General features: G+C 42.4%; 1 protein-coding gene across 3 annotated transcripts in view; it reads left to right on the forward strand.

Annotated features, from left to right (window-relative positions):
* The window catches only part of caprin1b (cell cycle associated protein 1b), a 165,893-nt gene that overhangs the window by 45,891 nt on the left and 106,433 nt on the right, over nt 1-13,569 (forward strand). For all 3 annotated transcript variants that reach the window (XM_070899647.1, XM_070899646.1, XM_070899645.1), the window contains exon 5: nt 3,792-3,874. In XM_070899647.1, coding sequence (XP_070755748.1) covers nt 3,792-3,874 — 83 coding nt within the window. The remainder of the gene's footprint in view (nt 1-3,791; nt 3,875-13,569) is intronic.

Raw genomic sequence — 13,569 nt, forward strand, 5'->3', positions numbered from 1 at the left:
TGACTCCAGATTACTTGGAGTGAACACTGGAAGCCCAAAATGGAAAACATTCCATTCCCCAGCACTAATAGAATCTGAATCCGAAGGTTGTATGTTGCTCAACTTGAGCACAGAATTTAGGCTGGCATTCCAGTAGAGTACTGAGGGAGTGTTGTATTGCCAGAAGTGCTGGCCATTCATCTCATGGCTGTTTGTGGGTTCTTGCTTTGTGCAAAATAATGGACACTTTTGTCTACACAAGTCATTGCAGTTCAGCTTTGAGATGGTTCGATGAGATACAAGAAGACATTCTAAAAATATATATGCAGCATAGAGACACAACTGTAAAAAGACTCATCCTGGTGCACAAAGGTGCCCTGGCCCCACACTGCTTGTAATCACTAACCTTGTACTACAATTATCTCGAATCACAAACAAGGAGGAATTAAACTTGTTCAAACTTCAAGGTCAAAACTGAATATGTTGTTTGTCTTTTACACACCCAAGATTTTATTGTTACAACAGGTATAATTCAAAATTTAGATTTTTTTTCCATAACATTTTGCGCTCAAAGTGAAGGATGGCAAGTACGAATGAGGCAGGTCATTCAGTTTATCTTTCCATAAAGTCCTATAATACCACTATGATAACCTCCAACTGTATCTTGAATGGTTCCAGAGTTAACAGAAGAGCACTCCAGGTGTTCATACCTCCGTGTGAAAGAGTGCTCCTGAACATTAGTCCTGAACCTGCCTATTTTAGTTTTTGTCCCACAGTCAAGGTTTAATTTTCAGTAGTGCTACAGACTATTAAAAAAAATCTATATACCTGTACAAGATCATTCAATGGGAAATGCCCAAATACTAGGGCTCAATGGTCTTTGGCCACCTACTGCTAGCATCACGCACTCTGGATCAGGCTAAACACACACAATCACTTGCAAAATTATGCAGTTTGCATTCTAGAAAGAAGAAAGACCTGTATTTATATAGCGCCTTTCACGATCACCAGACATCTCAAAGCGCTTTACAGCCAATTAAGTACTTTTGGAGTGTAGTCACTATTGCAATGTAGTCACTGGGAAACGCAGCAGCCAATTGTGCACAGCAAGCTCCCACAAATAGTAATGTGATGATGACCAGATAATCTGTTTTGTTATGTTGATTGAGGGACCATTTCACAGGACAGTTGCTGGCGTTTCAAACTGTGAAGTGAGACAACTTTGTGACATTCAACAGAAATCGCCACTATTGTATTTTAATGGATTTTCTAACTAGCCCGACATTTTTTTATAAAAAAAACAATCGTATTAAAGTTTTTTCAAAGTTTTTTTTTGGAGAAAAGGCATTTTTGAAACAATCCTTTCACCTCACTCCAACAATTAGAATTCCATTGAAGCCCTCCAACATTTAAATCAGGTGAAAATTGATGGAATTTTAATATCTGATATTGGGAGCTGGGTTTGTGTTGGAGGAGCAGCCGGAGATGCCCTGCCGGCATGTTTTGCCAAAGTAACTGCAGTTTGGGCAACTGTGTTCTCACTGGCAGGTCTCAGTAAAAATGTCTGGCATTTCCCTTGCTTCCTTCAGTATAACCCTAATGCTCCAACTCTCCACTATTGAGAATTTGTGAATTTGACTGTGGAACCATACAGATCGCTGCGCAGCCGCGCACCTTTAGAGGGAACCGTGCTCTTCAGGTTTTGATTTTGAGCTCTGATGCCTCATCACTTGTCATATAATTTTCTTTACTATATTTTTTATGCCAAGTGGCATATCAAAGGGGTGATGTCAAGTTATTTCTACTCACTAGGGTATTGGGTTCTGTTGCATTGTTACAGTAAATGTTGGCAATTTCATGCGTTTAACATCATGCTAATTATCCAGCAGATTACTTTCGATGAAAAAAACTAACTGGTTTGGGCTATTCTGAAGTTACACTTTCTGTTCATGAGACACACTTCAAAAAAATTAAAATCAGTGTGCAGTGTTGCAATCTTGGTTAAACTTGTGTAAAACTACTGGGATATATTCAGGAAATGCAACTCTTCACTGAATCCGGTGTAGTTTCAAGGGTGGGGTCTGATTGGCATTGAAAGCAGTTGTCAATTCATTTTAAAAGGCTACATTGATATTTCAAATGTAGCATAGAAAAAGTAGCTTATTGGAGTTGAACTCTCTTCCCCATTTGCTTATTCCAGTATGAAGTATGTTTGAACATTATTGAATGTATTGATGTGTCAAATTATTGGCTATTTCATTGAAAATTGAGCATCTGTGGGATTTTTGAACTTCATGTGAGGTTTTGTGAATGGTGGATTATGACAAGACAAGATATGCTGTATTCCCCCCCCCCCCCCTCCCCAGCCCATTAAAAGGCTCGAATCAACTTTCCAGGAAATACCATGACATTTTATAAATTGCTTTTGAAGTTTGTATCCACGTCGGAAGATCCCTTAAGCCAACCAGCACTGTGCTCCTATGTTTGCTATGGGGATTACGGCGCTCATAAACTATAGTCCATATTCTTGCTAATACGCACATGGCTCTGAGGTAGTTTTCAGGGTTTCCAGTTTTACCATTAAACAGTGTTTTGAGGGTATCTGGCTTATGGTTAACCAATGAATAAGTGATTTGACATGCGTCAGCCATGACTCAGTCGTACCACTTTTGCCTCTGTTAGTTTATGGGTTCAAGACCCACTCCAGAGACTTGAGCACATAATATTGGCTGATACTCCATTGCATTAATGAGGGGGCTACATTGGCACAGTCTTTTGGATGAGATGTTAATTGAGGCTCATCTGATTTCTTTGAGTGTAAAAGGTCCTACGGCACCCTTAGAAGAGCAAAAAGAAAGATTGCGTTTTATAAAGCACCTTTCAGGACCACTGGACATCCCAAAGTGCTTTACAGCCAATGAAGTAATATTGAAGTGTGTAGTCACTGTTGCAATGTAGAAGATATATTCTGGAGCAGGAGAGAGATCCTGTCCTGGCTGATACTAACACTCGACCAGTGTCTCTCTCATATTAAAAAAAAACACATGTAATTCTTTAACACATTTTCTGTATGTGGGATCTTGCTGTGTGTAATTTGGCTAATCTGTTTCCTTACATCATCATCATCGGCGGTCCCGCGAACAAGGATGACTTGCGTCCACACCAAAAGGGATGAGTTCATAGATGTTTCAATGAAGGGCCTGATATTCCAGTCCTGAACTCCAATGGAAGGGTTGGAAGATGCCTGTGTGTGATTTTTTTTTTTAAACGTGTGGTGGCTACTGTACATCAGCCACCACACGGGCTTGACAGAGGTAGGCCTTTATCCAGTGGCAAGGGTTCACATTACAATGACTACACTTCAAAAGAAGTTCTTCATTCGTCATGAAATGCATTGAGATGTCCCGAGCTTGTGAAAGGCACTATAACTACAAGTTCTCTTCTTTTTTTTTTAATCCTTTCATGCTCTCAATGAGGCCCTCTCCCCTTCTTGGCCTGCCTCTCCCTCTCCCCCTATACCAAGCCCTTTCCTGGTCTCACTCACCCTCTATCTTGACTGCTCCCTCCCTCGGTATCTCTCTCTCCTAAACAGCATGGAAGAAAAAACCCAATGATTGACTTGTTGACCTGAAGATCATACTCCATTCTCTTAAGCATGTCCTAGATTTCCATAATGCAAGTGAGGCTTAATATCAAAATCTGTTTTAATTTTCAAAGCTTAATTTTAAAATGGCTAATTGTGCTGTAGATGCAGCCATTTGCTGTTAAGTGTTCACTGCAGGCCTGTGCTTAAATTATTTTATGGTTTATAGGTTGTGTGAACAATTTGAACAAGCATCAGTGCACTTATGGGACCTACTGGAAGGCAAAGACAAGAAAGTTGGGGCCTCAACTTGTGAGTATGAGTCTAATTTTGTGTTTTTGTCAGGATGATAAAGTAAGGTTGTGACTGAAGATGGAGTATTTTTGTTCAGGTTTTTTTTGTAGACTACTTTATTTCCAGATAAGGTACAGGGCTAAGGTCAGTTACAACATATTGAGAGTCTAGCTAATTTTCACACTTCAAGACAGGCAGAGTAATGCATGCTATGAGAAGGTCCTAATCTGTGTGATTTGACTTTTGCTGTTGTATTTGAATAGGGACCTAGCAAGTAGTTCAAAGTGTTTGGCACAGAATAATGAAGCTGGTCATCCTATTTGATTCAGATACCATTGGGGTTCTTTTGGGGATAGTTGGCTTAATTGACAGCTGTGCTGATGATGTGAAGATGGGTTGCATTTGAGAGAGGTATGGCTTTTTTTTGGTAAGCCCTTCGGACAATTCTGTGGCTCAGTCAGTCTGAAACCGTCGGATGTAAATCTATTTGGAGGTTTGTGCTAATCTTTGCTGCATAAGCAACCATGTTTCAAGGATCAATTTTATGCTGAGGGCCAGTGTAGGGAGTATATTTTTTGTTTTGAGATTTCAGAGAATAGTGAAGTTTGTATTTGCCAAACATATTCAATACTGAATATTGTTCGCCTTACCCTTTCATTGTTAAACAAATGTTAAATTTGTTGATTTATAGCCTGAGCTTTGGTCTGATGGAATATGTCCATCCATCTTCCAAAGTAGAAATTGAAGTAGTATAATCCAGTGGCACACTCTGGTTCGTAGGAACGTGAGGTTTGGTAATGGGAGTGGTTGGTGTTGCTGAGCCTAAGGAAATATCTAATGTAGAACATGTACAGAGGTTTGGTGGAAGATTAATTATTTTTGCCACATGACTCAAAGAACAGTTTTTATTTTGTTTTTTGGGGAGAAAAGCACTTGATGGTGTATTATGTGCTCCCCAACCTATTCTTCTTATCATTCACCTGCCAAAACTTAGTTTAATCTTTTTGTTATGATTGCTGAGATGTAAACTTCTCCATAGCTTTTGCAGTAGACATACTAAATAAAAGTTGTGCTTGTTGATTGAGGCATCCTGCAAGATAAGTAAAATGCACAGCAGTTTAGACCTTGGTGTTCCACCTCCTTAAAAAAAGTAGGACCTCAAAAATAGTAATCTCAGGATTGCTACCATTGCCACGTGCGAGTCAGAGTAGGATAGCTCCGATGAATACGTGGCTTGAGGAGTGGTGCACAAGGGAGGGATTCAAATTCCTGGGACATTGGAACCGGTTTTGGGGGAGGTGGGACCAGTACAAACCGGACAGTCTGCATCTGGGCAGGACCGGAACACTTGTTCTAGGGTGGAGTGTTTGCTAGTGCTGTTGGGGAGGAGTTAAACTAATATGGCAGGGGGATGGGAACCTACGCAGGGAGACAGAGGGAAGTAGAAAGGGGGCAGAAGCAAAAGTTAGAAAGAAGAAAAGTAAAAGTGGAGGGCAAAGAAACCTAAGGTAAAAAGGGCCACAGTACACCAAAATTCTAAACGGGCAAAGTGTGTTAGAAAGACAAGCCTGAAGGCCTCGATGCGAGGGGTATTCGGAATAAGGTGAACAAGTTAACTGCGCAGATAGCAATTAACGCGTATGATGTAATTGCCTTCACGGAGACATGGCTCCAGGGTGACCAAGGATGGGAACTCAACATCCAGGGGGATTCAACATTTAGGAAGGATAGACAGAAAGGAAAAGAAGATGGAGTGGCGTTGCTGGTTAAAGAGGAAATTAATGCAATAGTAAGAAAGGACATTAGCTTGGATGATGTGGAATCTGTATGGGTGGAGCGACGGAATACCAAGGGGCAGAAAATGCGAGTGGGAGTTGTGTACAGACCACCAAACCGTAGTAGTAAAGTTGGGGACAGCATCAAACAAGAAATTAGGGATGCATGCAATAAAGGTACAGCAGTTATCATGGGTGACTTTAATCTACATATTGATTGGGCTAACCAAACTGGTAGCAGTGCAGTGGAGGAGGATTTCCTGGAGTGTATTAGGGATGGTTTCCTAGACCAATATGTCGAGGATCCAACTAGGGAGCTGGCCATCCTAGACTGGGTGATGTGTAATGAGAGAGGACTAATTAGCAATCTTGTTGTGCGAGGCCCCTTGGGGAAGAGTGACCATAACATGGTAGAATTCTTTATTAAGATGGAGAATGACACAGTTAATTCAGAAACTATGGTTCTGAACTTAAGGAAAGGTAACTTCGATGGTTTGAGGCATGAAGTGGCTAGAATAGACTGGCAAATGATACTTAAAGGGTTGACGGTGGATAGGCAATGGCAAACATTTAAAGATCACATGGATGAACTTCAGCAATTGTACATCCCTGTCTGGAGTAAAAATAAAACGGAGAAGGTGGCTCAACCGTGGCTAACGAGAGAAATTAAGGATAGTGTTAAATCCAAGGAAGAGACATATAAATTGGTCAGAACAAGCAACAAACCTGAGGACTGGAAGAAATTTAGAATTCAGCAGAGGAGGACGAAGGGTTTAATTAAGAAGGGGAAAATAGAGTACGAGAAGAAGCTTGCCGGGAAAACACAAACTGATTGCAAAAGCTTCTATAAATATGTGAAGAGAAAAAGATTAGTGAAGACAAATGTAGGTCCCTTGCAGTCGGATTCAGGTGAATTTTTAATGGGGAACAAAGAAATGGCAGACCAATTGAACAAATGCTTTGGTTCTGTCTTCACGAAGGAAGACACAAATAACCTTCTGGAAGTACTAGGGGACCGAGGGTCTAGTGAGAAGGAGTAACTGAAGGATTACCTTATTAGGCGGGAAATTGATGGAATTGAAGGCCGATAAATCCCCGGTGCCTGATAGTCTGCATGCCAGAGTATTTAAGAAAGTGACCCTAGAAATAGTGGATGCATTGGTGATCATTTTCCAACAGTCAATCGACTCTGGATCAGTTCCTATGGACTGGAGGGTAGCTAATGTAATGCCACTTTTTAAAAAGGGAGGGAGTAAGAAAGTGGGGAAATATAGGCCGGTTAGCCTGACATCAGTAGTGGGGAAAATGTTGGAATCAATTATTAAGGATGAAATAGCAGTGCATTTGGAAAGCAGGGACAGGATCGGTCCAAGTCAGTATGGATTTATGAAAGGGAAATCATGCTTGACAAATCTTCTGGAATTTTTTGAGGATGTAACTAGTAGAGTGGACAAGGGAGAACCAGTGGATGTGGTGTATTTGGACTTTCAAAAGGCTTTTGACAAGGTCCCACAAAAGAGATTGGTGTGCAAAATCAAAGCACATGGTATTGGGGGTAATATACTGACGTGGATAGAGAACTGGTTGGCAGACAGGAAGCAGCGAGTCAGGATAAACTGGTCCTTTTCAAAATGGCAGGCAGGGACTAGTGGAGTGCCGCAGGGCTCCGTGCTAGGACCCCAGCCCTTTACAATATACATCAATGATTTAGATGAAGGAATTGAGTGTAATGTCTCCAAGTTTGCAGATGATACTAAACTGGGTGGCAGTGTGAGCTGTGAGGGGTACGCTAGGAGGCTGCAGGGTGACTTGGACAGGTTAGGTGAGTGGGCAAATGCATGGCAGATGCAGTATAATGTAGATAAATGTGAGGTTATCTGTTTTGGGGGCAAAAACGCGAAGACAGAATATTATCTGAATGGTGGCAGATTAGGAAAAGGAGAGGTGCAACGAGACCTGGGTATCATGGTTCATCAGTCATTGAAAGTTGGCATACAGATACAGCAGGTGGTGAAGAAGGCAAATGGTATGTTGGCCTTCATAGCTAGGGGATTTGAGTATAGGAGCAGGGAGATCTTACTGCAGTTGTACAGGGCCTTGGTGAGGCCTCACCTGGAATATTGTGTTCAGTTTTGGTCTCCTAACTTGAGGGAGGACGTTCTTGCTATTAAGGGAGTGCAGTGAAGGTTCACCAGACTGATTCCCGGGATGGCAGGACTAACATATGAGGAGAGACTGGATCAACTGGGCCTTTATACATTGGAGTTTAGAAGGATGAGAGGGGATCTCATAGAAACGTATAAGATTCTGACGGGGCGGGACAGGTTAGATGCAGGTAGAATGTTCCTGATGTTGGGGAAGTCCAGAACCAGGGGACACAGTCTTAGGATAAGGAGTAGGCCATTTAGGATTGAGATGAGGAGAAACTTCTTCACTCAGAGTTGTTAACCTGTGGAATTCCCTACCGCAGAGAGTTGTTGATGCCAGTCCATTGGCTATATTCAAGAGGGAGTTAGATATGGCCCTTACGGCTAAGGGGATCAAGGGGTATGGAGAGAAAGCAGGACAGGGGTACTGAGGGAATGATCAGCCATGATCTTATTGAATGGTGGTGCAGGCTCGAAGGGCCGAATGGCCTACTCCACCTATTTTCTATGTTTTAATTGTATGTGATAAGCAGCTGAGAGTTCAGTTTGCCTTTGGAGAGTAGAGTAAAACTGCAGTGGGATCTCATCTTGGAGTTTCTTTAATTTACTTGCATATGGTCTGAAGAAGTCAGGTCATATTGGCTAAAGTTAAGGGCGGGTGGGGGAAGTAATTGTTTGTGTCAATGTAATTTGCCCACTATACATGGTGCCCGATGAAACCAGCAAATTTGTAAAAAGAATTGAGGGTAACTTCATCCTCTGTCTCGCCGCTTCTTGCTCTGTCTAAATGCCCCAATGCTGTTACTCATACTGCAGTAATGATCCAAATGGGAAATGACTTGTACTCTTTTTAGTACAAAATGAGTACCAAATCGTGTTGCAATTCTGCACTTTTTATCCCCATGGCAAATAAACATGGATATTCCTTGCTAATAAGATAATAGAGCAGGGTAGCACTGGGGGAAAATGAAAACCAGAGCATGACAGGAAGGGACAGAATGTATGAAATAAAAGTGAATCAGTGGGTTTTTAAGCAGGAAAAAATGGTGTAAAAAAAAATGAAAGCTCTTTATCTGAATGCATGCAGCATTGCTAAAAAAAAATAGATGAGTTGACGGTACAAATAGATACAAATGGATATGATTTGGTAGTCATTGCAGAGACGTGGTTGCAAGGTTACCAAGGCTGGGAAAGAAATATTCAGGGGTAATTGACAATTCGGAAGAACAGACAAAGGAAAAGGAGGTGGTGTGGCTGTTAATAATGAGATCAGTGCTTTAGTGAGAAGCTATATTGGCTCAGAAGATCAAGATGTTGAATCAGTTTGGGTGGCGATAAGGAATAATGAGAAAAAGTCACTAATGGGCGTAGTTTATAGGCCCGCTAAGAGTAGCTGCACTGTTAGACGGAGTATAAATCAAGAAATAATGGAGGCTTGTTTTTAAAAAAATAATGAACGGCAATAATCATGGGTGATTTTAACCTTCATATTGGACAAAGCAAATTGGCCAGGGTATCCTTGAGGAAGAGTTCAAAGTGTATCTGGGATAGTTTCCTTGAACGGTACATTGCAGAACCAACCAGAGAGCAGGCTATCTTAGATCTGGTGCTGTGTAATGAGACAGGATTAATAAACAATCTCTTGGTAAAAGATTCTCTAGGAATAAATGACCATAACATGGTTGAATTTCAAATTCAGTTGGATGGTGAGAAAGTTGGATTTCAAACCAGTGTCCTAAGCTTAAATAATGGAGACTACAAAGGTATGGAGGAAGAGTTGGCTAAAGTGAACTGGGAGAATAGATTCAAGTATGGGATGGTTGATGAGCAGTGGCAGACATTTAAGGAGATATTTCAAAACTCTCAACAAAAATATATCCCAATGAGAAGGAAAGGCTGTAAGAGAAGGGATAACCATCCATGGCTAACTAAGGAAATAAGGGATGGTATCAAATTGGAAAAAAAGGGCATGCAATGAGGCCATGAGTAGTGGGAGGCCTGAGGATTGAGAAACTTTTAAAAGCCAGCAAAGAATGACTAAAAAAATAATAGAAGGGGAAGATAGATTATGAAAGTAAACTGGTGTGAAATATAAAAACAGATAATAAGGGTTTTTACAGGTATATAAAAAGGAAAAGTCTGGCTAAAGTAAATGTTGGTCACCTAGATGATAAGATTAGGGAATTAATAATGGGAAACGGGGAAATGGCAGAGACTTTGAACAAATATTTTATATCTGTATTCACGGTAGAAGACACTAAAAACATCCCAATAGTGGATAATCAGGGGCTATAAGGAGGGAGGAACTTAATACAATCACTAACACGAAAGAAGTAGTACTTGGTAAAATAATGGGACTAAAGGTGGACAAGTCCCCTGGATCTGATGGCTTGCATCCTAGGGTCCTAACAGAAGTGCCTGCAGCGATGGTGGGTGCATTGGTTGTAATCTACCAAAATTCCCTGGATTCTGGGGAAGTCCCAGCGGATTGGAAAACCACAAATGTAACCCCCCTATTTTTAAAAAAAGAGGCAGACAGAATGCAACAAAATATAGACCAGTTAGCCTAACATCTGTTGTAGGGAAAATGCTGGACTCCATTATTAAGGAGGCAGTAGCAGGACATTTGAAAAAGCATAAATCAATCAAGCAGAGCCAGCATGGTTTTATGAATGGGAAATTGTGTTTGACCAATTTTCTGGAGTTCTGAGAGGATGTAACGAGCAGGGTGGATAAAAGGGAACCAATGGATGTGGTGTATTTGGATTTCCAGAAGGCATTCGATAAGGTGGCACATAAAAGGTTACTGCACAAGATAATAGTTCATGGGATTGGGGGCAATATATTTGTATGGATTGAGGATTGGCTAATTAACAGAAAACAGTCGGGGTAAACTGGTCATTTTCAGGTTAGCAAACAGTAACTAGTGGGGTGCTGCAGGGATCGATGCTAGGCCCTCAATTATTTACAATCTATATTAATGACATGGATGAAGGGACCGAGTGTAATGTAGCCAAGTTTGCTGATAGAAAGTTGGGTGGGAAAGCAAATTGTGAGGAGGACACACAAAATCTGCAAAGGGATATAGACAGGCTAAGTGAGTGGGCAAAAATTTGGAAGATGGGAGGTTATCTACTTGAGCAGAAAAATTAGAAAAGCAAATTATAATTTAAGGGGAGAAAAATTGCAAAGTGCTGCAGTACAGAGGGACCTTGGGGTCCTTGTGCATGAAAGACAAAAAATTAGTATGAAGGGACAGCAATAATCAGGAAGGCAAATGGAATGTTGGCCTTTATTGCAAGGGGGATAGAGTATAATAGCAGAGAAGTCCTGCTACAAATGTACAGGGTATTGGTGAGGCCACACCTAGAGTACGGCATACAGTTTTTGGTCCCTCTATTTAAGGAAAGACATACTTGCATTAGCGGCTGTTCAGAGAAGGTTCACTAGGTTGATTCTGGAGATCAGGGGGTTGACTTATGAAGATAGTTTGGGCCTGTACTCATTGGAGTTCAGATGAATGAGGTGATCTTATCGAAACCTATAAGATAATGAGGGCTCGACAAGGTGGATGCAGAGAGGATATTTCTACTCTGGAAACTAAAACTAGGGAGCGGGAGTTCCAAGCCCAGATAAAGGGGCCCCGAGAGTTGGGAGGAACCACAGGAGCGGGAGTTCCAGGCCCAGATAAAGGGGCCCGAGAGTCAGGAGGAACCACAGGAGCAGGAGTTCCAGGCCCAGATAAAGGGGCCCCGAGAGTTGGGAGGAACCACAGGGGCGGGAGTTCCAGGCCCAGATAAAGGGGCCCGAGAGTCGGGGGGCCAGCTGGTGCAGGGACAAAGGTTTTTTTTTAATCGAAATCGAAGTGTGACATCACAGCCAAGTGCGTAAGTGATTGGCTGGTGGATTGATGAGTATTTTTCTTTTCCTTTTCAGTAGGAAACCTTTGGCATTGCTGTAAGTAGGAACTGCAAGTACATAGGTGATTTTTATTATCTAAGGAGAGCTAGATAATTAAACCGTCTGTTTGCTGCGTAGCGGCTGGGTGTGTTGTGCTAAGGTTCAGAGTTTAGTTCTACTCGATAGTTGCAAGTGTAACGAGAGGGATGGTAGGGCAGCTCAGTCTCGTGGATTGCACATCCTGTGGCATGTGGGAAGTCCTGGATGCTTCGCGCAGCCGGGGCGACCATGTGTGCAGGAGGTGTCGCCTGCTGCACCAACTCTAGCTCCGTGTTTTGGAGCTTGAGCGACAGGTGGTCATTGCAGTGCATCCGTGCGACTGAGAGCAACGTGGATAGTGCGATTCTAGAGGCGGTCACCCCGCAGCTTAAGAGTGTGCAGGCAGTGAGGGAGTGGGTGACCGCCAGACAGAAGAGGAGGACTTGACAGGTAGTGCAGGAGTCCACTGTATCCACCTCGTTCACCAACCAGTACTATGTTCTGAGTACCATCGTTTCTGTGGCCGCAGATGTGACTCCAGGATATATGTTACTTCCCTGGTGCCAGGGTCAAACATGTCACTGAGCGGCTGCAGGGCATTCTGGATGGAAGGGCGAACAGCCAGAGGTTGTGGTCCACATTGGTACCAATGACGTAGGTAAGAAGAGGGATAAGGTCCTGCAGGCAGAGTTTAGAGAGCTAAGAGAGAGATTAAAAAGCAGGACCTCAAAGGTAGTAATCTCTGGATTACTCCCAGTGCCACGAGCTAGTGAGTACAGAAATAGGAGGATAGAGCAGATGAAATACGTAGCTGGAGAGATGGTGCAGGCGGGAGGGCTTTGTTTCCAGAGGCTTTGGGACCGCTTCTGGGGGAGGTGACCTGTACAAGCCAGACGGGTTGCACCTCAACAGAGCCGGGACCAATATCCTCACGGGGGATGGGGGAGGGGTGGCTTGCTGGTGCTGTTGGGGAGGGCTTAAACTAGCTTGGCAGAGGGACGGGAACCTGAAAATACATTCAGTAGGGAGGGGAGTAAACATGGAATTAGAAAGCAAAAATAAAGAAATTGAGTTTGAAGGAGAGAGGAAACAAGCAGGAATAAAGGGTAAAAAACCAAACTTAAAAGCACTGTCTAAATGCATGTAGCATTTGTAACAATAGATGAGTTGACAGCACAAATTGAGACAAATGGGTATGATCTGATAGCCATTACAGAGACGTGATTGCAAGGTGACCAGGACTCGGAATTAAATATTCAGGGGTACTTGACAATCCGGAAAGACGGACAGAAAGGAAAAGGAGACGTGGGCTAGCTCTATTGATAAAGGATTGAATCACTGCAGTAGTAAGAAACAATATTGGCTTAAATGATCAGGATGTTGAAATAGTTTGGGTGGAGATGAAGAACAATAAGGGGAAAAAGTCACTGGTGGGTGTAGTTTTTCAGCCCCCTAAAAGTAGCAACTTTGTTGGTCGGAGCATAAACCAGGAAATAGTGGGGGCTTGTAAAAAGGGAACAGCAATAATCATGGGTGATTTTAACCTCCTTATTGATTGGACAAATCAAATTGGTCAGGGTAGCCTTGAGGCGGAGTTCAGAGTGCGTAAGGGATGGGTTCCTTGAGCAGTATGTAACGGAACCAACCAAGGGACAGGCTATCTTAGATCTGGTCTTGTGTAATGAGACAGGATTAATAAACAATCTCCTAGTAAAGGATTCCCTCGGAATGAGTGATCATAGCATGATTGAATTTCAAATTCAGATGGAGGATGAGAAAGTTGGATCTCTAGCCAGCGTACTAAGCTTAAATAAAGGAGACTATGAAGGTATGAGGGCAGAGTTGGGTAAAG

Source organism: Pristiophorus japonicus, chromosome 14, assembly GCF_044704955.1.
Source record: "Pristiophorus japonicus isolate sPriJap1 chromosome 14, sPriJap1.hap1, whole genome shotgun sequence".
Lineage (NCBI taxonomy): Eukaryota > Metazoa > Chordata > Chondrichthyes > Pristiophoridae > Pristiophorus > Pristiophorus japonicus.